Source organism: Saccopteryx bilineata, chromosome 1, assembly GCF_036850765.1.
Source record: "Saccopteryx bilineata isolate mSacBil1 chromosome 1, mSacBil1_pri_phased_curated, whole genome shotgun sequence".
NCBI lineage: Eukaryota > Metazoa > Chordata > Mammalia > Chiroptera > Emballonuridae > Saccopteryx > Saccopteryx bilineata.
In genome coordinates this window covers 25060393-25083749 of record NC_089490.1, presented here as the reverse complement: position 1 = coordinate 25083749, position 23357 = coordinate 25060393, and the positions used below count along the sequence as shown (strand labels likewise).

General features: G+C 43.8%; 1 protein-coding gene and 1 pseudogene across 3 annotated transcripts in view; one reads left to right on the top strand and one right to left on the bottom strand.

Annotated features, from left to right (window-relative positions):
• Positions 1-12391: 12391 nt before the first annotated feature.
• Positions 12392-23357, bottom strand: part of MMUT (methylmalonyl-CoA mutase) — a 37178-nt gene continuing 26212 nt past the window's right edge. For all 3 annotated transcript variants that reach the window (XM_066252352.1, XM_066252366.1, XM_066252359.1), the window contains exons 11-13: positions 21016-21163; positions 18861-19028; positions 12392-13240 (exon numbers count right to left, since the gene is read on the bottom strand). In XM_066252352.1, coding sequence (XP_066108449.1) covers positions 13112-13240; positions 18861-19028; positions 21016-21163 — 445 coding nt within the window. In that variant the 3' untranslated portion in view covers positions 12392-13111. The remainder of the gene's footprint in view (positions 13241-18860; positions 19029-21015; positions 21164-23357) is intronic.
• On the top strand, positions 22665-22774 carry LOC136321201 (small nucleolar RNA SNORA28; annotated as a pseudogene).

Below are 23357 nucleotides of genomic sequence, written 5' to 3'. Positions count from 1 at the left end.
TCAGGGGAGGTGGGCACAGAAGGGATTCAAGGACATCCCCTGGGCCCCGCCCACCCGGACCGAGGCCCCTCACTCCCTCCGTTATGACCGAGATGAATGGCCGGGCTGGCACACATGACAGCTCTCCCCTTCCAAGTTTGAGCACTGAGGGGAGGCTTCCCTTAGTTAACAGAACGATAAGTATTATTGCTAAAAGGCACCGGACCAGCAATCCTGGGAGCCAATTCGAAGTTAACATGAAGATAGGTGCACAGGTGGAAGCAACCCAAGCGTTTGTCAGTAGAGGGGGTGTTCTATAATCATAGTTTTGGAATGCCATGGAGAATTTTTTTAATGGAGTAACCTGGCCTGTGGTGGCACAATGGACCTGGACTACTGAGGTCGCCGGTTTGAAACCCCAGGTTTGCCCGGTGAAGGTACATACAATAAGCAATCAGTGAACAAGTAAGGTAAAGCAACTGAGTTAATACTTCCCATTCCTTCCCACCCCCTCCTCTCTCTGTAAAATCCATTAAAAATAAAGACATAAATAAAAATGGGGTAGATCCATGTATACTGACCCAACACACAGTAAATTTTTATAAAAGGCTTTGTATTCAAAGAACCACACATACAGAATGATCTGTTTATATAAAACATATAAATCATATACATATAATGTTTTATAGTGACTATATCTGGAGACAGGGATGAAGAAGGACTTTTCAACTTTTTAATAAACATTTCTATATTCTTTGCATTTTATATAGTGTGTCCATCACCTGTGTGACTTGAGAGAAAGGTTTTGCTCCTGTACATAAGTGGTGACCCAGCAGGACTGGCCCAGAGAGCCAGGCCTGGGAGTTGCTTATCTGACAATAGGTAGAACAGCCTGAAGTGGAGGACGAGGGAGATGGAAGAGAAACCGCGGAGAATTTCCCAGGGTAAGTGTGAGACGGGGTGAGTTCTGGCCCCAGGGCAGTGCAGACACTGTCGACATTTTGTCCTGCTCTACACTGTCAGCTTATTACAGGCCACTGAGGGCTCAGTCATTGCTTCACAGCAATTAGCCTGTGGAACTTTCAGAAAGTTACCTCTAAGTGTCGGTTTTCTCATCTGTTAGAAAAGGAGAGGGGCCTGACCAGGTGGTGGCGCAGTGGATAGAGCATCGGACTGGGATGTGGAGGACCCAGGTTCAAGACTCCAAGATCTCCAGCTTGAGCGTGGGCTCATCTGGTTTGAGCAAAAAAAAAGCTCACCAGCTTGGACCCAAGGTCGCTGGCTCAAACAAGGGGTTACTCGGTCTGCTGTAGCCCCACGGTCAAAGCACATATGAGAAAACAGTCAATGAACAACTAAGGTGTCGCAACAAAAAAACTGATGACTGATGCTTCTCATAATCTCCATTCCTGCCTGTCTGTCCCTATCTATCCCTTTCTCTGATTCTCTGTCTCTGTAAAAAAAAAAAAAAAAAAAAAAAAGGTGTTATGTATAGAAATAGATCATAGTACACAAACTACCAAAACTGACTCAAGAAGAAATAGAAAGAAAAAAAAAAAGAAAGAAAAGGAGAGAGGAGAGGACCAACCATGGGAAGATGTCACATACCCGGTATGGTGGAACGTGAGGGAGCAGTGCTCCTCCGTTTCAGCTCCTTGGCGCCCCCTGCCGCTGTTGTCCCCAATCCACAGCTCCCTGCATAAGCAACTAGATTTTGCTGTATTCTAAGGCTGGTCCGAGTATCCTAGGCTTTCTTCACTGTGTTTCAGTCAGTTCCCTGTATCTTCTGGACTATCCTTCTGCTAGAGGACGTGACCCCAGTTGACCCTCAAACTGGACCCAGGCAATGGAGGCCCTCCGCCCTCTCCTGTGTCCTTGAAACGGAGGTCCTGCCCACTGTCCCCACAGCTGAAGCTGCTTCAAGGGCTCAGCCTTCAGAGAGTCTGAAGTTACTGAGACCATCAAACAGTCCGCGTGACTGAACCCAGTGAAGGCCTCTCTAAAATTCTAGTGGGCAGGTGTGCAGAACTAACTTGTCTTGTGACTGCCCAGGAAAAGCCTCGTGAGTCAGTTCCCTGGCTTATTAAATCGGCCACCTTCCCATCGGAAGTGGTCTGCCTCTTCCTTCCATCTCTGCCTGCCCTCGCAGGCGTCCCCAAACTATGGCCCGCGGGCCGCATGTGACCCCCTGAGGCCATTTATCCGGCCCCTGCCGCACTTCCAGAAGGGGCACCTCTTTCACTGGTGCTCAGTGAGAGGAGCACTGTATGTGGCGGCCCTCCAACGGTCTGAGGGACAATGAACTGGCTCCCTGTGTAAAAAGTTTGGGGACCCCTACAGGGGTCCAATTCCAGGTTTCACCTGCGAAGCTCCCGATCTCTAACCAACACTGTGTAACCTTCAGGCAAATAGAGCAGATCCAGATCTGTGGTCCCGTGAACTATGCCGTGCACGTGGCATTTCAGCAAATATATATTTCAAGGCAGACAGTCCTCTGAGTCTCGTTGAGTATCTCACGCAACACTGATGGGCGATTGCCTATCAAGGTGAAATGGTTGTTGCCATGTGTGCGGCTGATGGAGAATAGCAGCAGCCTCCTCGGGAGCTAATAAAAGGCCATCTGGAGGCACCCTTCAACACCGACGTTACATTTCATTTTTTTAATGCACTAGAGATGGCATGGGAAATTAGGTTTTGTGAATGCCCGCAAAGTGGCATGTCTGTTGCCTTTCCTTGAGACTTTGTCTTTTATATTTATGATATTGTTTTTAAACTGACAAGGTGACTCAAATCAAATCCATTTGCAGAGCCTACTTTGGGTATGTGCTTCTGTAAATTTCTATATATCACAAATCCACACCTTGGCAACGGACTAAATAAATATCATACCTTATGTGCTAGCGTCCTCAGATCGCTTTAGTTGTCAAGGTAAAGGAGACAATCATTTTTGGGTTTTTTTTACTTGTCTTAACTGAGTGAAAAATCTTGTTCACTGTCTCATTGGATAACCCACATATTTTTCCCATCTCCCTAAGGGAAGTGAAACTAATAGTCTTCAGTGTTTACTCTGACACATACATTCAAATAAAAACATTCAAGGTTATTAAAGTATTAAGACATCTGAGCCTCCGCAGAACAAATAGATAAGTCGCCCAGAATCCAACATCTGGTAAGAGACCGAAACTGAACTTGGCCTTCGATCAGTCTCATGCGCAAGTCCTTGCTCTTCCCACCGTTGAGCGTGGTTCCCTGAGATGGAGAAGAGAGGCTACGTCCTGGGTACACAACCACAAAAGCCCGGAGCGGAAGCTTGATCAAGTGGACAGGAAGCAGGAAAGGGAAATATATTTCCAAATTGGAGTCAGCGTCTTAGAAACAGAAAGCCTTATACCCATCAACACCCATAATCAGGTTACTTCTGTACCACCTGCACCTCTGCTCTACCATTTAGTGGACGCCTCGTGAAGATTTAAAGTAAAAAAAACACACATGCGTCCACACACAAATACACATCTGTCAAAAATACTCAAATTATGGAATGCAGATAAAGAATTGCCCCGCAGAAGCACGTCTATACAGAGGAGGTACACATGCTGTATTCCGTAGCGTACCGTTCCCCCCCTCCCTCTTCTGGTTCCTTGTGGAGAGCACAGTCCCGGTTGACGTTCTCTTTAGGAAGTGTCCTATGGTACCTATGTTGGGCTCTCGTTGTTCCTGAACCAAATTTGGGCTCAGTAAAGCCCTAATGGGGCAAATGAAAGCATAAGCTGCACACAGGTGATTTAAATAACTTTGCTGCCAATTTCACACTGTTCAGAAAAAAAAAAAAAAACACTTCTTTCTCTGTGCCTTAATTTTCCCTTGTTCTCTGTCCCCTTCCCCTGGTTCTATTATCCACATGTATCCATTTCACACCCTTAGCTCTTTTATAAACTCTCTCAGGGCAAAATGTATGTGTGTAAAAAAAACCTAGTAAGAATTGTCAACACCTCTCCCAGAGTTATTTGCAGTCTACTCTCAGTTCTGACTGGGATTGAGGGTGCTGTCTACTGTTAAAGGAATTTCCAGCAGAAATGTATATTTTAAGACAGCATTTTTGAAATCATACTAAGTGGGTCATTTCTCCTCTCAGTCTGTAAATTTATTGTCCAACCAAATATAGACTTCGATGAGTCATAAAATTTGACTGAATAAAAAACTGTTTTTTATCAAGTAAATCGTGGTCGTCCAATTAGCCACATTCTCATAATAATGATGGAGGAAAGACATTTCACAAAACCATTTTCACTCCACTGAAGAATGAGTCACACCCACCAACTGGCTAACAACTGGATATTCAAAGAACCCGTGGCTGGATTCTTAGCAAATGGAAATCTAGAATTATCTCCAATGTCTTCTTCTATAAGAAGGGCTGGCATTTTAGAGAACAGAAAGGTCACTTAGAATTTTGAAACCAACAGCAAAACAACAAAAAGTCTCTTTCTCTCCTGGTTCTTTGCTAGATGATCATAATAAATCCTCCCATCTGTCATATTTTGGGGGGAGGCATGTCTCTTTGTTTGGGTGAGCCAGTAAAGCAAGTGCTTGAACTCTCTCACCTAAAAAGGCAGTGAACACAGCTTGCCTTAATTATTTGGCCTATTGCAGACACCTTCTCTGAATCATTTTATATGAATGAGGCTGCCAATTCAAGTACAGCAGGTCTTCAAATAACATCCTTTCATTCAATGTTATTTCGTTATAACACTGATGAGAAAAGCAAACCAATTCCCGGCCACGGCTACTGTCCGTGTGAAGTTTGCACGCTGTCCTGTGTCTTTTCTCCAGAGAGTCTGATTTCCTCCCACATCCCAGAGATGCTTGCGTTTGGTGAAGGGGCGTGTCCGAATTGTCCCATCTGACTGCGTGTGAGGGTGTGGGTGGGTGGCCCTGCGATGGAAGGGTGTCCTGTCCAGGGTGCCCAGCCTGGTGCCCTGAGCTGCCAAGTTAGGGTCTGCCACCCAGGCCCTGAACTGCAATAGCAGGTGGGAAAGTATTTTGTTTTATATTAATCTTTTTTAAATGTATGTATAGCTCATATTTATTTCAATGTTTAATATTAGAAGTGTTTTGGGCCTGACCTGTGGTGGCACAGTGAATAAAGTGTTGACCTGGAACGCTGAGGTCGCCAGTTCGAAACCCCATGCTTGCCTGGTCAAGGCACAAAGGGGAGTTGATGCTTCCTACCTGCCCTCCTCTAAAAAATGAATAAATAAAATCTTGGTAGAAAATCTTTGTTTGGGGTTTCTATTGAGAAGTTTGGCGTTAAGTTAGTGACCAGAAATATACCACAGTAACTTATTCTTTATATCAATTAGCCTGTGGCAAAACTGGTTTCATTATACATTGTTTCACTTAAAGTTACAGTTTTCAAGATTTTTTCTGCTGATGTTAAGTGAGGTCTTACTGTGTACATAAGGCTCATAGCTAAAAAGTTTGTTTCTCCCCCAAACAATGGAATGGTTTTCCAGTGATCCAGTTAAGAGATTCCTCTGTAACCAGTAACACACTTAGTAGGACAACCCTGGTTTTGAGTGTGGGGTTTACAAAATGAATTGAAAGTAAGAGGCCTACTCTGAACTAAACTGCATCTTTGGTAAGCAATGTTCGAGTGGGCCGTCAGCCCCAGTCTGAGAAATACCTCCCTAATTGCGGAAGCCGTGGCCAGCCTTAGGCAAAAAGGAAATGGCAAAACCTCTCCGTGTCCCCTACTTCACTGGCCTCTAAGAAAGCTATTATCCATCACAAAGGCCTTCGTTATAGGAACCACGTCAGAGAAAAAAATCTTACAGCTCAGACTTTTCAAAAAGGAAATAATATAATTTCTACTTTAGTCACATACAAAAATATCTTCTACCTGAAATCAGCAAGCTCCCTGGAGGAAATCAATTTTTTAAAAAGGATTCACAAGGAGATGTTCATAAATGATAACATCCAGTATCCTGGAGTTCAACCTTCTCGTGAATTTCATGCTTCAACCTCATCAGCTGCTCCCGTTTCCCTGATGCTGTCTCCTCATAGCTCTGTTAGGTATCCTCAGCCCTCTCCCTATTTAAGCTCCCTCACTGTTTCGGGCTCCACATGCTGTCTCCTCTTTGTGGCTTTCATTCCTCCCATAGGAAAAACTTAGCAACTTCATGTGCTCTCACAGCACTATGCAGAGACCTCCTTTACAAAACGCTACAGTCAGTCTCCTTACAAGTTCATCTTCTGCAAAATGGCTACCAGCTTCTTGAGAAGAACCATGTCATAGGCATATATTACTTTTATTTCCAAGGGCTCTCAGTGAGGTTAGCATAACTACTATAGAAAACATTTATTGGTGTCCTCATGTATGCACACAGTTCAAAGCAAGTTATATGCAGTTTGGTTTGTTGTTGTTTTTTTCAGTGAGAGGAGGGGAGATAGTGAGGCAGATTCCTGCATGTGCCTGGACTGGGATCCACCTAGCAATCCCATCTGGAGCCAACGCTCAAGTACCAAGCTATTTTTAGTGCCTGAAGCTGATGATGCACTCCAACAGAGCTATCTATCCTCAGCACCCAGGGTCAACACTGAACAAGTTGAGCCACTGGCTGCAGGAGAGGATGGAGAGAAGGGGAACAGAGGAGAAGCAGATGGTCACTTCCCCTGTGTTCCCTGACTGGGGATCAAACCCAGGATGTCCATACGCTGGGCCAACGCTCTATCCACTGAGCCACAGACCAGGGCCTGCATTATTTCATTTAATCTTTAAAATTAGCATTTTATGCAGACTCTGTCCTCGCCCTCTTTTAAGATATAAAGCTGCAGCATACAGCAAGCAGAGCTGTGGCAGTGCCCGCCTGGCATGGCAACGGCTCTCCGGGAGTGGGCAGCACACATCCGGCACAAGCAGCAATGCACCTCTCTGTAGTGCCTTTAGAGTAACTTTAAATGTTCGACTTAACATTAGGCTTTTAGCAGATATGTTTACACCTTTAAAGAATATTTTTACAGGTCTTGGTGCCTCACACCAAAAAACATGTTAGGAGCAAAGGGGGCCATCTGTCTAGTGTCCTTCAAATATTACTGTCTAGATAAGCACCCACTCTGGCAGAAAATTGTTATCAACATTGGTCTGATGACTGCATGGTCTAATGAGAATGACAAAACTAAGGGAGACAATAGTTCTGGCTGACGTGTAGTAGGGACAGTCTAGAAAAGTGTACGATGTCATCACTGTTACTCTTCTACCCCCTGAGAAGCTTCAGTCTAAGCCTCCCGACCCCTGGAAGAATGGAACAGGAAACTGTCCTTTTGCTGTAGACATCTGTAACGCTGACTGGCTAGGGGAGGCCCTGCGAAAACAATAAAATCTTGCATGTTTTTATTTTCCAAAAGTAATAGCATATTAGAATTTAACAAATGACATCCAACCCACAAAAATTCTATATTACATCATTTCATAGCATTTATCTAAATTAATATTTTGTCCATGATCTCAGAATCAAATGATTAGAATAATCCTGGAAGAAGTCAGAGTCTGCATTTCTCTTTTAAAGGACTCCGGGGACCATGTGCATCCTGTTGTGTGTAAATTACTTTTATCATGCTGAACTTCGTGGTCAGTGGTAAGAGAAGGTCACTATAACAATAAGAGGTCTGAGTGCAGAGGGAGGAAATAGGCCATGAAGAATTAGTAACTTACCATGAGTCAGTGTGAATTACAGCTGGGCTTCCTGAATAAAATTCAATAATCATCTCGTATCCAAGGTCATATTCTAGATTCATTGCTAATGAACTAACCATTTTAACACAAATGCAGCACGGTTTGTGAACAACGATCACCATTGGATTTTACTGACTATAGATCACAATCACAAAGGACATTAGGGGCGTCTAAGCAGATTATTAAAGAGAGGCGCTTCTCCTGAGCATGTTTATAGCACCTATGGTCTCTAGGGTGGGCATCAGTTCAGTGTTTCAAGCATATAGAATAATCCTGGACTTAGAGAGACACCTACAGGTACAACAGAAAAAAACGAAAATGAGAATCTGAGAACTAGAAAATCATACATTATAACAATATTTAATCAGGAAAATCAAATGATTTTTCTTCAAAAGTATTTTTAAATGCTGAGCATTTTCCATCATGATAAGCATAAATTACCAGGCGTCCCCAAACTACGGCCCCGCGGGCCGCAATGTGGCCCCCTGAGGCCATTTATCCAGCCCCCACTGTACTTCTGGAAGGGGCACCTCTTTCATTGGTGGTCAGTGAGAGGACCACTATATTTGGCAGCCCTCCAATGGTCTAAGGGACAGTGAACTGGCCCCCTGTGTAAAAAGTTTGGAGACCCCTGAATTAGACAATACCTTAGTAACAAATACATACAGAACTATGTAGATTTCTAAAAATTTTATCTCCCACCTTTAGGCTACTTACAAAATCAAACTTTGCCTAATGGCCTTAACAATGATCCATAATTCTTTTAAAATGAGGCAGAATTTACCTATTAGTAGAAATAATATTAGCTGTTATCATTGTTAAGCCTAATCCGGAAGGACCCGAAACATTGAAGACACGAATAAAGTCCGTTGATTACACACCAAAGCTTTACTGTCTAGCTTGGCCAAGCGGCAGCAACTCCTACAGAAATCTGAAGGAGAGCGCGCCGGCCCTTTGTTCTACCTAGTTTTGTAAGTGGGAAGTGCAGAAGCAAAAATTGTAATTAGGAGCCTCTTACCACTACTGGTTATAGTCATAGGTCCTTTAACATGATAGGACCATGTTCAATTTGCAAGCCATACATCCTTTTGAAGAAAACAAAATTTAGAAGTCAACACAATGGCAGAAAGATATCTTTTTACATATTAAAAGGCATTCCCATATTATCTAGTGTTCATCTGCTATCTCTCTGTCCTGAGTCACACGTGTTAACTACACGCATTTATATAGGAGAGGTAGTTTCTGTGGGGACAAATGTCAGTAAATGGTTCATTGCTATAAGAAAAGGTTTATTTTGGCTTTTCTCTTCCTGCACCTGGCTAGCCATTCACCCCTTTCCCCACAGTGGTGGAATGTCTGGGGATCCATGTTTTCCTCCCCTTTGCATTTACAATACAATCACACAGTACAGAGACTATTCTCACAATTTCTCTGCACACCTTAACCCAAATTAATAAAATGTTCTCCAAGCCTCTTAAAATATTAATATTAATTCTGTAGCTTTTGGTACTTTACAACACCTGCGGGTGAAGTGGCTCAGTGGCTCCTCAATCATCATCATTTTTTTTTTTTTTTACTGAGTAGCTACCAAATTGTAACTAGTATATTTAATTATTCATTATTTCAATAAGTTTTTTTCTTCACTTAAAATATAATATTCCTGCCTGACCAGGCGGTGGCACAGTTAATGGAACATCAGACTGGGATGCAGAGGACCCAGGTTCGAGACCCCGAGGTCACCAGCTTGAGCGCGGGCTCCTCTGGTTTGAGCAAAAAAGGCTCATCAGCTTGCACCCAAGGTCGCTGGCTCGAGCAAGGGGTCACTCAGTCTGCTGAAGCCCCCCGGTCAAGGCACATATGAGAAAGCAGTCAATGAACAACTAAGGTGCCGTAACGAAAAACTGATGATTGATGCTTCTGATCTCTCTCCCTTCCTGTCTGTCTGTCCCTCTCTATCCCTCTCTCTGACTCTCGCTCTGTCTCTGTAAAAATAATAATAATAATAATAAAACAAAATATGTATATTAATATTCCTGGTAAAATGAACAGTCTACATCAGCAGACATTTATGCCTTAACCTAAGCGGTTTTATTAGGCCGCTTTTTCATTTGTTACTGCTTGACAAAGGTGTTTGAGTATGAAGCAGACAGAAGTGTAAGTACAAGTGGAGGGTGATGCTGGCAGATGGCATCATTTTGTCTGGACAGATCTAGAGTTCTTCAGTCCGCCCTCATCTCTCCTCTCCCCTCCCTGACCTGGAGACCAGAGGAAGGACTCGTGTGTCTCCTTTGGTTTGGTCACTGTCTCTCCCCCAGCCCTGTAGGATCTGCTCAGAAAGAGTCCCTCCCCAAGCCCCTCCTCCACTTCCTACACTGCTATTACAATATTTGCTTAGCACGTAAATTTCCAGTAAGATGCAGGGAAAGGACTCGGATGCCTTCAGAGAACCTTAAAGATGTTATTCCAGGGTACTTGCAAAGCCAGTAAAGCTTCCAAAGCCCTAGTACGGACAAAAAGATCATTAGGAAACAAATCCCGTAATTTTGCCTTTTCCTGCTTTTGACATTATTCCTGTGTATCCAGTCATGAAATCACTGCACATCAAATGAGATCCACTGACCGCCACCACCACCAAGACCAGGGCGGCTGGGAGACTCTCGCCTTCCTCAAGCATGTCTGGGTCGAGGAGAAGGTGTTGCTGCGACCTTCCCCATCTGGGGTCTCGCTTTCATTCCACCCACCTTTGGCCCCCACACTGAGTACACCGCCATGATCGCCCAGGTCACGCCCTACAACTACCCAGTGCCCGGCCAAGATGAGGGAACACGCGGGACCTGCCCAGCTGCCCCCAGGCCAAAGCTTGGAGCGGCTGGGAAAACTGTGAACACCTCCACTGATGGGGAGGACGTCCCCGCTCCTGTGGCCCCCAATAAAAATGTAAAAACAAAAAAAGTCCACAGAACAACCAAAATAGGTGAGAGAGCATAGCAGATTCCACAGAGCAAATATTGTACCTAAAAATCAAAAGCCTGGTTTTTTTAAGATAAAGCCAGATTCTGTCATTTCCATCCCCCAAAATAAGATCACATCCTCCCCATCTTTGCCATCGCTGAGCAGCACCTGAGCAGGTAAGCGGAACACATAGAATTTCTGTTACATTACTATAACAGTCTCTTAACTCTTATCCGGTCTTGCCCCCACTCAAAGGCATCTTCCACACAGCTCCCGTGCTAACAACACAAATCTCATCAGATTATTTCTGTGGTTAAAATCCTTATATGGGGCCCTGGCCGGTTGGCTCAGTGGTAGAGCATCGGCCTGGCGTGCGGGAGTCCCAGGTTCGATTCCCGGCCAGGGCACACAGGAGAAGCGCCCATCTGCTTCTCCACCCCTCCCCCTCTCCTTCCTCTCTCTGTCTCTCTCTTCCCCTCCCGCAGCCAAGGCTCCATTGGAGCAAAGATGGCCCGGGCGCTGAGGATGGCTCCACGGCCTCTGCCTCAGGTGCTAGAATGGCTCTGGTCGCAACAGAGCAATGCCCTGGATGGGCAGAGCATCGCCCCCTGGTGGGCATGCTGGATGGATCCTGGTCGGGCTCATGCAGGAGTCTGTCTGACTGCCTCCCCGTTTCCAGCTTCGGAAAAATACAAAATACAGACAAACAAATAAACAAAAATCTTTATATGGTTCTCTGGCTTTATCTACAGGATCAAGTCCAAATCCCTTAACTGCACAAGGCTCTATTGTGATCTGGCCCATCTACCTTCCCAGTTTTATGCCTTACCATTCATTCTTTTTAAGTAATAATAGTAGTAATATAATAACAATAATATAAACAATTAACATTCATAAAAGATGTACCGTGTCGACTGTCCTAAATACTCTTTATTGTGGTAAAATGTAGGTAACATGAGATTTACCTCACGAACCATCTTTAATGTTTCAGCACAGTCACACTGCTGTGCACCCGTCACCACCGTCCATCATCTCTGGGACTTCTTCATCTTCCCTGAAACTCTACAACCCATTCAACACCGAGTCCTCAGTCCCTCCTCGCCCCAGGCTCTGGCCACCACCATTCTACTTGTCTCTACAAAGTTAACTATTCTAGGTACCTCGTAAAATTGAAACCACATATTTGTCCTTTGTAACTGAAATCACGTATCTGTCCCTTTGTGACTGGCATATTCTACTGCAATGTCTGTAAGGCTGATCTGTGGTGCCGTGCATGTGTTGGAATGTCCTTCCATTTTAAGGCTAAATAGTATTCTTATTTTGAGTATACACCACCTTTTATTTGTCCATTCATCTGTCAATGGAGAGGGAGTATTCATAAATCCCCACTCTCCCAGGTCCTGAGCCCCGCCCAGCAATAAGGTCACGTGTCCTGCCCAGGAAGAGAGCAGTCAGACTGGAAGTGCTCTGCCGCCTCCCTCCTGCTCCAACCCTGGGTCTGACTTAACACTCTGACCGCTAAGCCCAACAGAACTTGGCTGAGAACCATAACCACAATATATGTCCCTACATAAATAAGCTCCCAGTATCTTTTCCAAGATAGATGTAACTATTTTATTCATATACAGATTTTATTTTCTGGTGCACAAGTCAGTATAACACTACACTAAAAAAAGAACTAGTCAGATTTTTTAAGGTAAAATTTAATTCTTAAAATAGAAAGTAAATAGATTTATAAGGAACAGTTCAAAAAATTATAATTTTATTATTTTTCTTTCTTCTTCTCCAAGTGAGAGGAGGGGAGACAGACTCTCGCATGCACCCCAACTGGGATCCACCCAGTGACCCCCATCTGGGGCCAATGCTCTGCCCATCTGGGGCCATGCTCGCAACAGAGCTATTTTTAGCTCCTGAAACGGAGGCTGCAAGGAGTCATCCTCAGCGCCCAGAGCCAATGTGCTGGAACCAATCCAGCCATGGCTGTGAGATGGGGTGGGGGCGGGGGGAGAGGAGGAGGGGAGGGGTGGAGAAGCAGATGGGCGCCTCTCCTGTGTGCCCTGGCCAGGAATTTAACCCGGGACTTCCACATGCTGGGCTGACGCTCTACAGCTGAGCCAATCAGCCAGGGCCATGGTTTTTTAACAAGCGAACTTGACTTGAAGGAACTGCTGAGCTAAAGCCAGCCCGAGGGTCATGATTTTTTAAACGAATACCTTTCTCTAGAGTTTCTGGTAAAGTAATGAGCATGTGTTATTGAGAGTTTTTGAGGACAATTTTTTTAAAGTGAAACTATACATACACACTATAGCATGACAACATTCTTATAAGTCAGGTATTTTAAAGTCAAGCCTTCAGGAAAGCATACACCAGGTGCTGAATTTACTGGGAAATATCTTCCTTGATCATCACTGAGAGACTATTTTAGAAAAAAGCTCAAACAAAAACAAGATGTTACATAGACTGTTGCTTCCTTTCCAAGCACTTCTCAATATCATCAAGCACTTGGACAGCAGCCTTTGGAATTCGAGTCCCAGGACCAAAGACATTGGAAACACCAACTTCAAACAGAAATTCATAATCCTGTTGAAAAAAAAATGTTTAATTAATACAAACAATATTTTTAATTTCAAGGAAACAAAAAAAAAGACCAATATTTGCCTTTTTTTCCTTCTTTGTCCCCAATGCCCCAAATTTTCTTATCTGGTCCACAACTGGCATTTGGGGATGAAAAACTCGTCCCTGACTGGGACCAACAGCCACCAGCACCACCTTTCCACTCCGTCACTGAAAGAACAGAACACATTCCGCCACTTTCCAAACTCCCCGAGGCGGCGTCTGTGGTGAGAGCTACAGGGCCACTGCTTGGGAACACTGGAGCCCCAAATCACAATCTCCTCCCACCTAAGCTCCCACTACTTGTCATTATTTGTGTTAAATTTAGTGTCACAGTATAGCTTTGAGTTTACAAGGCTATTTATTTTCTCCAAGGCATTTGTCTGCAGCTAGTGAATGGTGGTACTTTGAATTTGGCTTCATGATGGAATTATCGCTAGTTTTCGTGCTATAAAACGCCCCTGGCCAGCCCTGGCCGGTTGGCTCAGCGGTAGAGCGTCGGCCTAGCGTGCGGAGGACCCGGGTTCGATTCCCGGTCAGGGCACACAGGAGAAGCACCCATTTGCTTCTCCACCCCTCCGCCGCGCTTTCCTCTCTGTCTCTCTCTTCCCCTCCCGCAGCCAAGGCTCCATTGGAGCAAAGATGGCCCGGGCGCTGGGGATGGCTCTGTGGCCTCTGCCTCAGGCGCCCAGGATGGGCAGAGCATCACCCACTGGTGGGCAGAGCTTCGCCCCTGGTGGGCGTGCCGGGTGGATCCCGGTCAGGCGCATGCGGGAGTCTGTCTCACTGTCTCTCCCTGTTTCCAGCTTCAGAAAAATGAAAAAAAAAAAAAAAAAAAAAAAACGCCCCTGGTCATAAGACACACCTGGGGTTTTAAGGAGGAAAATAAGAAAAAAGATATTCTGAACAAAATGGTGTGTTAAAATATTTAATAAGATACCATTTTTTTTTTTTTTTTTTTGCTCCAATAAGACACACAGGCATTTTCGCCTCCACTTTTGAGGGGAAAAAAGTATGTCTTGAGCGAAAAATGTAGGTTTTTATAAATGAAGATTAGCTCACTTTTGAAAAATTCTCTTATTATAGATGGACCTTGAGAATATTATGTTAAGCAAAGTAAGTAAATCAGAAAAAGCTAAGAACTATATAATCTCACATCATGTGGGATATAAAACTGAGACCCAGGGACATAGACAAAAGTGAAGTGGTTATCAACAGGGGGAGGCAGGGAGGACTATCAGGGGCCAAATACATGGGGGGGGCAAGTGGTTTAACTCTGGGTGCCGGGTACACACACAATAGATAGTTCATCTGCCATGGAAATGTACACCTGAAGCCTATGTGTTCCTCTGGACCAATCTCACCCCATTAATTTTAATTTCTAAATTAAAAAAAAATTCTATTGTTGATGCTGCTGTTCATTAGTTTATTTTTAACAAAGTCAAAATTTGAGTAAAAACATTCCCAGGACATAAATACTCATCCAAGCTTTAGGCTGGTTCAATGTTGGAATGTTTATAGCTAGAATATCAAGATTAGGGCACACTCTAGAGCCCTGACCCTCAATTGCTGAGCAATTGTTATTCCAGGGCATTCTGGCTTGCCTGCGTCAGCTGCAGCACCCTTTTCTATTCTCATGAGCCATTTTCTTGTTGAGTCAGGTATAACTGACATATAACATTAGTTTCAGGTGCATAACATAATGATTTGACATTTATAAATTCTATGAAATGACTACCGTGATAGTTCCAGCTAACACCCATCACCACACAGAGTTACTCAATTGTGTGTGTGTCTTGAGAACTTCACTTTCAAATATGCAGACAGTACTATTTACAGTCACCCTGCCATACGTCACATCACCATGACCTACTTATTTTAGAACTGGAAGTTTGTACCTTTTGACTCCCTTCACCTATTTATTTCAGCATCCTCAACTGTGGCAATCACCAATCTGTCCTTCCACATAGAAGTGAGATCATAAGGTACTTGGCTTTCTCTGTCTGACGTATTTCAGTTAGCATAACACCCTCAAGTGTTGTCGCAATTCTTTGTGACTGAGTAATATTCCACTGTGTATTTATACCACATTGTCATGGAGGTGCCTGTTTGCGTTTTCTTCAGATTAATGCCCAGAAGTGGACTTAATGAATCATATGGTAGTTCTATGTTTAATTTTTTGAGGAACCTCCATACTGTTTTCTATAGTGCCTGCACCAATTTCTAGTCCTGCCAACAGTGCACAAAGATTCCCTGTTCTCTACATCTTGCCAACATTTGTCATTTCTTGTCTTTTTGATGACATTCTAACGGGTGTGAGGTGACACATCCTTCTAGTTTTGAATTGCACTTCATTGATGATTAGTGATGGTGAGCATCTTTTCATATGCCTATTGGCCACCTGTATATTTTCTTTGGAAACATGTCTGTTCAGATAATGGACCCATTTTTAAATCAGACTCTCTGGTTTTTGCAGAATCCTTTTTAATGGCAACAATTTTCATTCTCAAAGTCACTATATCTGGATGATAAATTACACGGTCATGCTTATTATCCCCTATTTCTTTTCTGTCTCTATTATTTCCTTATAATATTCTTGTAATACTATAATTCTGCAATGGCACTTAACACATCTTTCTGAACTTTTCTCCATCTACTCTGTGAACTACTAAAGACAGAGATCATGTCTAATCATCTCTGTCTCTTTAGCATGTGGTACGTAAAGTCACTCAAAATGTCATTATTCTCGGGCAATGCTATAGATTTAAAAGTTCACAAGAAAACTTGATAAAACTGTAATTAACAATTATCTTCAAAGTGGGGATGGTCAAATCGATACGTTATCTTCTTCTATCCTTCCTAATAATGCTGGGTACCATTGTTCTGGCATCTGAGTTATGGATTTAGAATGGAGGACTCTACTAAGGGAGGACTGTGAAACTGCAACTGGAGAAAGGGTCCTTGACTTATCCTAAACCTTTCGTGAGCCTGTAAAATGTATTTTAATGAGAGGATAAAATGTCAGAAACAAGGGAATCTGAGGAAAGGGTATACCGGTGTTCTTTGTACTATTTTCATTTTGTACTTTATCTATTAGTTTGTAACTATTTCTAAATAAAAAGTTATTATTGGCCCTGGCCAGATGGCTCGGTTGGTTAGAGCATCTTCCCAAAGCAGAGGTTGCCAGTTCGATCCCGGTCAGGACACATACAGGAACAGTTCGATATTCCTGTCTCTCTCTCTCCCTTCTTTCCTCTCTCTAAAATTAATAGAATAAGCATTTAAAAATTTTTTAAGTTATTATAAAATGCCCTCCACTGAGCTCAGCCAAGCATATCCCATTGCCTGTGTCAGATGAAAGTAAGCACCATGAGGCTGTTAATGTTGCCTAGAATTCTTGGAAGCCACTGTTGTTAAAGGGTTAGAAGATCCTGATGGTGGTTACACATTAACTTAACCAGGCTGCAAAAACTAAGCTCCACAATGGCAGTGGCTAAATGTTTGATTAACCACCATATTAGCAGAGCTATCTAATTTAAAATCTAAGCATCTTTCAATCAAGTAATAACATTTTATATATTTACTGCAAACAAATAAGAAAAATGCATGGGAGTCGACTGCTGTATCATCAAGGATACACATATTAACACCCAGGTGTGTCATGACTGAAAATGATCCTCAGTCTTTAAACTCATGGGAATAAAATACAGCAAACACCTATAGATATTCCAAAGAATTCCAGTACCCAGAGAGCTAATACTACTGGTGTAAAATATATTTCTTGAAAATGTCAGCTTACTCATGTTAACAGGCCTGTGTTTTTTCTCAACTCATAATTCAATTTCATACTTTGTGCTAACTAATTATTTTGGTTCTAGAATTTTAACATCATGCCCAAGAGCTTAAATATTACAGTCTCTAAAACGGCAATGTGGATAGAATTATTCCATTGATAGATAGCAATAAAGAATAAAAGCTCTTCATATTCCCAAACAGTAAACTATATTTATGAAAAAATAGGTAAGTATGTTAACAAAAAGTGTTAAGTTTACTATCTCACCTTTAAGTGATGTTGTTAAGAAAGAATAAATAATATATACTTTGTTTGCTATTACTAATCTCATAACCTCATACATATGTATTTTCTCATTTCATTATTAGTATGTAAAGTCACTATATTATACTCCTAGTTGTAATAGCGATAAAAAACTGTAGACCTGGACACAGATCACATTTCAATGAGAGGTTCCTGCTATATTGGTGAGGATTCTGTAGCATCTATAAATCATTTACTTAGAGCAATCTCATTCACAGTTCTTCTACCTCAATATTTTTTCCATTCTCAGTAAAAAACTTTACATAATTAAAAATTGGATTAGAGGCCCTGGCCGGTTGGCTCAGCGGTAGAGCGTCGGCCTAGCGTGCGGAGGACCCGGGTTCGATTGCCGGCCAGGGCACACAGGAGAAGCGCCCATTTGCTTCTCCACCCCTCCGCCGCGCTTTCCTCTCTGTCTCTCTCGTCCCCTCCCGCAGCCAAGGCTCCATTGGAGCAAAGATGGCCCGGGCGCTGGGGATGGCTCTGTGGCCTCTGCCCCAGGCGCTAGAGTGGCTCTGGTCGCAACATGGCGACGCCCAGGATGGGCAGAGCATCGCCCCCTGGTGGGCAGAGCGTCGCCCATGGTGGGCATGCCGGGTGGATCCCGGTCGGGCGCATGCAGGAGTCTGTCTGACTGTCTCTCCCTATTTCCAGCTTCAGAAAAATGAAAAAAAAAAAAAAAAAAAATTGGATTAGAAATAGACCCAATTTATGTCTTAACTAATTATTTTAAGTGCTAGGTAAGGTAATATGTGGAAGGTATCCCCATTAGTAAATTAACTGTCATCACTGATTGTTACCTAGCATTCATTTCTCCTTTGCTAAGACGGTCCCCATTTTGGTTCAAGAATCTACCTCTTCCCCAGTCAATAATTTTCAAGACAGGCTGATTCCATTCACATCTGAAATATGATATTTTTGGTTCGAAGAAAACTGTACCCCCATCAAATTATCTTTAGTAAAAAGGGGTTAATCAGACCATGTAACTGATACAGCCCTGAGTGAGGGCAGCATGTAGGGATGGGAACACGGAAGAAATGGACAAGGTAGCTACACTAAAACCAACGACAGGACTCACTTTACTCTGGTTACACGGAGTGGGCACTACGTCTCTGGTGACAGATCAGTGTGTTTACCATTCTCCTCCATTCCAGCTGTGAGATTTTATTACTTTACTCTGCTCCTCCATCACTGTTTACTGACTATAAAGTAAGTGGATCTCTATTTGGGTTACTAGTCTGCAAGGAGGTAATTCTCTCATAGAAGCTCTGTAAGTTATTAAATTAAATTACACATGAGTTAATAATATATAGCTTGCATAGAGAACAACATTGCCGACTTTTGGACTTTTTAGAACTTAGCAAAATCACCAGAAAATAATTTGGCTCAAAATCTACAACAGCTTTCCCTTCAGGAAAGGGGTAAAGAACGACATGAGCGACTGTCACTAAGGGTTCCCCTCCCAGCACGAGAACACGTAGATGACGATACCTGCGGGGGGATCACGCCCCCACACATGACGAGGATGTCTGGCCGTCCGAGCGACTGCAGCTGCTTGATGAGCTCAGGAACCAGGGTCTTATGGCCGGCAGCGAGTGTGCTCACGCCCACGGCGTGCACGTCTGCGTCCACAGCCTGCTGGGCCACCTCCAGGGGAGTCTGAACAATTAGGGAGAGAGACCATCACTTACTCCCAAAAGTGTCTTAACAGTTATCTTCTTAATTGACCTTCCAAGTTTTACTCATTAAAAGTCTTGAAGTAAACAGAGCTTCGTATTGCATCATTCTCAAACCATAAACACTAACTCATCCCACTGAGGCGAGAAACACCAGCGTTGTATTTGCCTCTAGCACTAGAATTGATTGGATTTAAGTTACACCAAAATATATTATCTCTTCATTATGATTTTTTAAAAAATGTATCTGTTGTCTTTCGTATCAACATTTATTGAGTTGTGCAATGCAAGGCAACCTGTTAAAGTATCTATGAAGAAGTAAAAGATTAAATATAAAATGTAGTTTTAAAAGTGAATCTTAGATTGTCAAATAGACGGGAAGAGTGATGTTAGCGAGAGGGCAGGCTATGAAGCTCCCGGTTCTCCCAGGGAGACACTAAATTAACAGCACTATGTGGACCAAAATGATGAAGGACTTAGGCCCTGGCCGGTTGGCTCAGTGGTAGAACGTTGGCCTGGCGTGCAGAAGTCCTGGGTTCGATTCCCGGCAAGCGCCCATTTGCTTCTCCACCCGGGCGCTGGGGATGGCTCCTTGGCCTCTGCCCCAGGCGCTAGAGTGGCTCTGGTCGCGGCAGAGCGACCCCCCCCCCCCCGGAGGGGCAGAACATCGCCCTCTGGTGGGCGTGCTGGGTGGATCCCAGTAGGGCGCATGCAGGAGTCTGTCTGTCTCTCCCTGTTTCTAGCTTCGGAAAAATACAAAAAAAAAAAAAAAAGAAACAAAATGATGAAGGACTTCAGTGTTAACCAGATTAGGATACAGCAATCATAAGGGACATTTTCAAGTACTCAGTTCTGAACTGAGCTACTTTCCGTCACTGTTATCCCACAGTCCGGGAGCACGGCAGAGTCCCTGTCGCAGACTAAGGTGATGCAGGGGATGCTCTTACACCAAGCGCGCTACACAGACAGGGTCCAAATGCGCCAAAAGCTGGTGAAAGGGACAGGGCCCTAGCAGCCAAAAGCCAGAAACATGACTAGACAGAACCCCAGAGACCCAAAAGCTAGTAAGGTATCTGGACAGGGACAATACCCTCCTTTCCCCATCCCTGTAACAACCGCGGGCTCGAGGTCCCGGCCGGCTGGCTCAGTGGTGGAGCATCAGCTTGCCGTGTGGATGTCCGGGATTGATTCCCAGTCAGGGCACACAGAAGCACCCATCTGCTTCTCTGCCCCTCTCCCTCCTTCTTCTTTCTCTCTCCCTCTCTCTCTTCCCCTCCTGCAGTCATGGCTCAATTGATTTGAGCACATGGCCAGGCACTGAGGGTGGCTCCGTGAAGCCTCCGCCTCAGGTGTTAAAAATAGCTCTGTTGCCCTGGCCGGTTGGCTCAGCGGTAGAGCATCGGCCTAGCGTGCGGAGGACCCGGGTTCAATTCCCGGCCAGGGCACACAGGAGAAACGCCCATTTGCTTCTCCACCCCTCCGCCGCGCTTTCCTCTCTGTCTCTCTCTTCCCCTCCCGCAGCCAAGGCTCCATTGGAGCAAAGATGGCCCGGGCGCTGGGGATGGCTCTGTGGCCTCTACCTCAGGCGCTAGAGTGGCTCTGGTCGCAACATGGCGACGCCCAGGATGGGCAGAGCATCGCCCCCTGGTGGGCAGAGCGTCGCCCCTGGTGGGCGTGCCGGGTGGATCCCGGTCGGGCGCATGCGGGAGTCTGTCTGACTGTCTCTCCCTGTTTCCAGCTTCAGAAAAATGAAAAAAAAAAAAAAAAAAAAAAAAAATAGCTCTGTTGCGAGCATGGGCCCAGATGGGCAGAGCATCGGCCTCAGACAGGGGTTGCCAAGTGGATCCCAGTCGAGAACATGAGGGAATCTATCTCTGCCTCCCCTCCTATCACTGATTTAAAAACAAATAAACAAACAAAAAAGAAACGTGAGTTATGACATACTTTTTGAAATTCCCAATTTTCAGTACCTGAAAAAGAGGACCAATGTCCACATCAAAACCAAGATCAGCAAACCCTGTAGCTATAACTTTTGCTCCTCTGTCGTGTCCATCTTGCCCCATTTTTGCAACAAGAAGACGAGGTCTGCGACCTTCACGTTCCATGAATTGATGAACCCTAAGCGACATTTTAAAATATAAGTTAAATATTAATTGTTCAAAGGTAGGATACAAAACCTGTAATTTATTTACAGCAAATCTTTCAAGTTTATTTTACAACACCCAATCTGTTTACTCAGTTTGTTAACATCCCTATTTTACATTGAGAACTCCAGGAGAGCCTGGGCGTGTCCACCATCTCTGCCTTGAAGGAGTGTGAAAGACGGCTCAGCCTGTAGCCCACCACACTGAGAGCATCACAGCGGAGCAGGGTGAGGAAATGACTACTCTCTACCTTCCTAAGCCCGTCTCCGGAGTACAGGATGTGGAAATATTTAGATAGAAACTTAAAAAGTGCCTTTCAGAGTTATACATGTATGTGACTCAGCAGCTGTTTTGAACTGTCCAAATACCTTTCACAAGGGTCAACTCCCCGAAGCTGACTGTGATGCGGTGTCTTATAATAACATGCAGTCAGAATACCTGTTCACGTAAACCAATAAACTTATACCCCACAAGATACAGCACTATATTTACTTCTGACAAAAGAAAAATAAATATTCCATTTTAATGACTTTTACTTTAGCTGTTTTGGTATTTATCTCATTTATAAGTAGTGACATAAAAAAATTAATTTATCTATCACAAAGATTGAGAAAGCCAATTATCAAGAAGCTATTTCTTTGTGTGTGTGTGTATGTGACAGAGAGAGAAGGACAGATAAGGACAGACAGAAAGGAAGAAAGAGAGATAAAAAGCATCAATTCATCACTGAACTTTAGTTGCTCATTGATTGCTTTTTCATGTGTGCCTTGACTGGGGGGCTACAGCAAACCAAGTGACCCATTGCTCAAACCAGTAACCTTGGGCTCAAGCTGGTGAGCCTTGCTCAAATCAGATGAGCCCACGCTCAAGCTGGTGACCTCAGGGTTTCAAACCAGGGTCCTCTGCATCCCAATCTGACTCTCTATCCACTGCGCCATGGCCTGGTGAGGTAAGAAGCTATTTCTTATACTTGAGAAGTATGATCAATTTATATTATATTTCTAAATCGTATTTGACAGTGTATCACTGTCAGTTCAGTGAGGACTGAGTTTAATAAATGCATAAAAGTGGCAACCAAATATTTACTTTCAAATAGAAAAATTAAGATTTTATAATTATCTGAGCAATTAGACAATGAAAATATAAAAGTGTACTTTAGTGAGGAGAATGAAATTCAACACCTGGAGGACATGAAGCAGTATCAGTGTTAGTTAAACAAACATTTGTTTGAAACGAGAAGCTACTAAAGCTGACTATGGTGAAAGTTCACGATGTTATTTTAGTAAAGTTAGGAACTCATACGCTGCTCTCTAAAATTATGGGATCAGGGAACGTGCAGATATTCCAGTGTGTTCAGCCATTTGTACAGTGCATTTTCATCAATGAAATAAAAGTTGGTTTTGCATCTCATTTGCATAATCAAACAACTATCTTTGATTTGCTGTCTGCTTTTCTGATGTTCTGGTTTAATAAAAAAATAAATCTTGCAAAACTGACACAATTTGAGCTTGCTATTGTAACAAAGTCTAACCTATTTGGGTACTCTCTCTTCCATGAGACAAACCTTTATATAGACTTAGACCATGTAAAAAATAAAATAAAAATAAACCAACTGGCCCTGGCCGGTTGGCTCAGTGGTAGAGCGTCGGCCTGGCGTGCAGGGGTCCCGGGTTCGATTCCCAGACAGGGCACACAGGAGAGGCGCCCATCTGCTTCTCCACCCCTCCCCCTCTCCTTCCTCTCTGTCTCTCTCTTCCCCTCCCGCAGCCGAGGCTCCATTGGAGCAGAGATGGCCCAGGCAGGCGCTGGGGATGGCTCCTTGGCCTCTGCCCCAGGCGCTAGAGTGGCTCTGGTCGCGACAGAGCGACACCCGGAGGGGCAGAGCGTCGCCCCTGGTGGGTGTGCCGGGTGGATCCCGGTCGGGCGCATGCGGGAGTCTGTCTGACTGTCTCTCCCCGTTTACAGCCTCAGAAAAATACAAAAAAATTAAAAAATAAAAAATAAACCAACTGTTTTTTTTATCACTTCATATTCACTTTGAAATATTCCCTAATTTTTGTGAGCAGTATGTTTAGACTAACAGGAACCAATTTAAATAATATACAAGAGGTTTGTGAAAAATTAAGCCTGCAGTAGATTACAGGGATTGCTTTAACGGAAAAGATGGT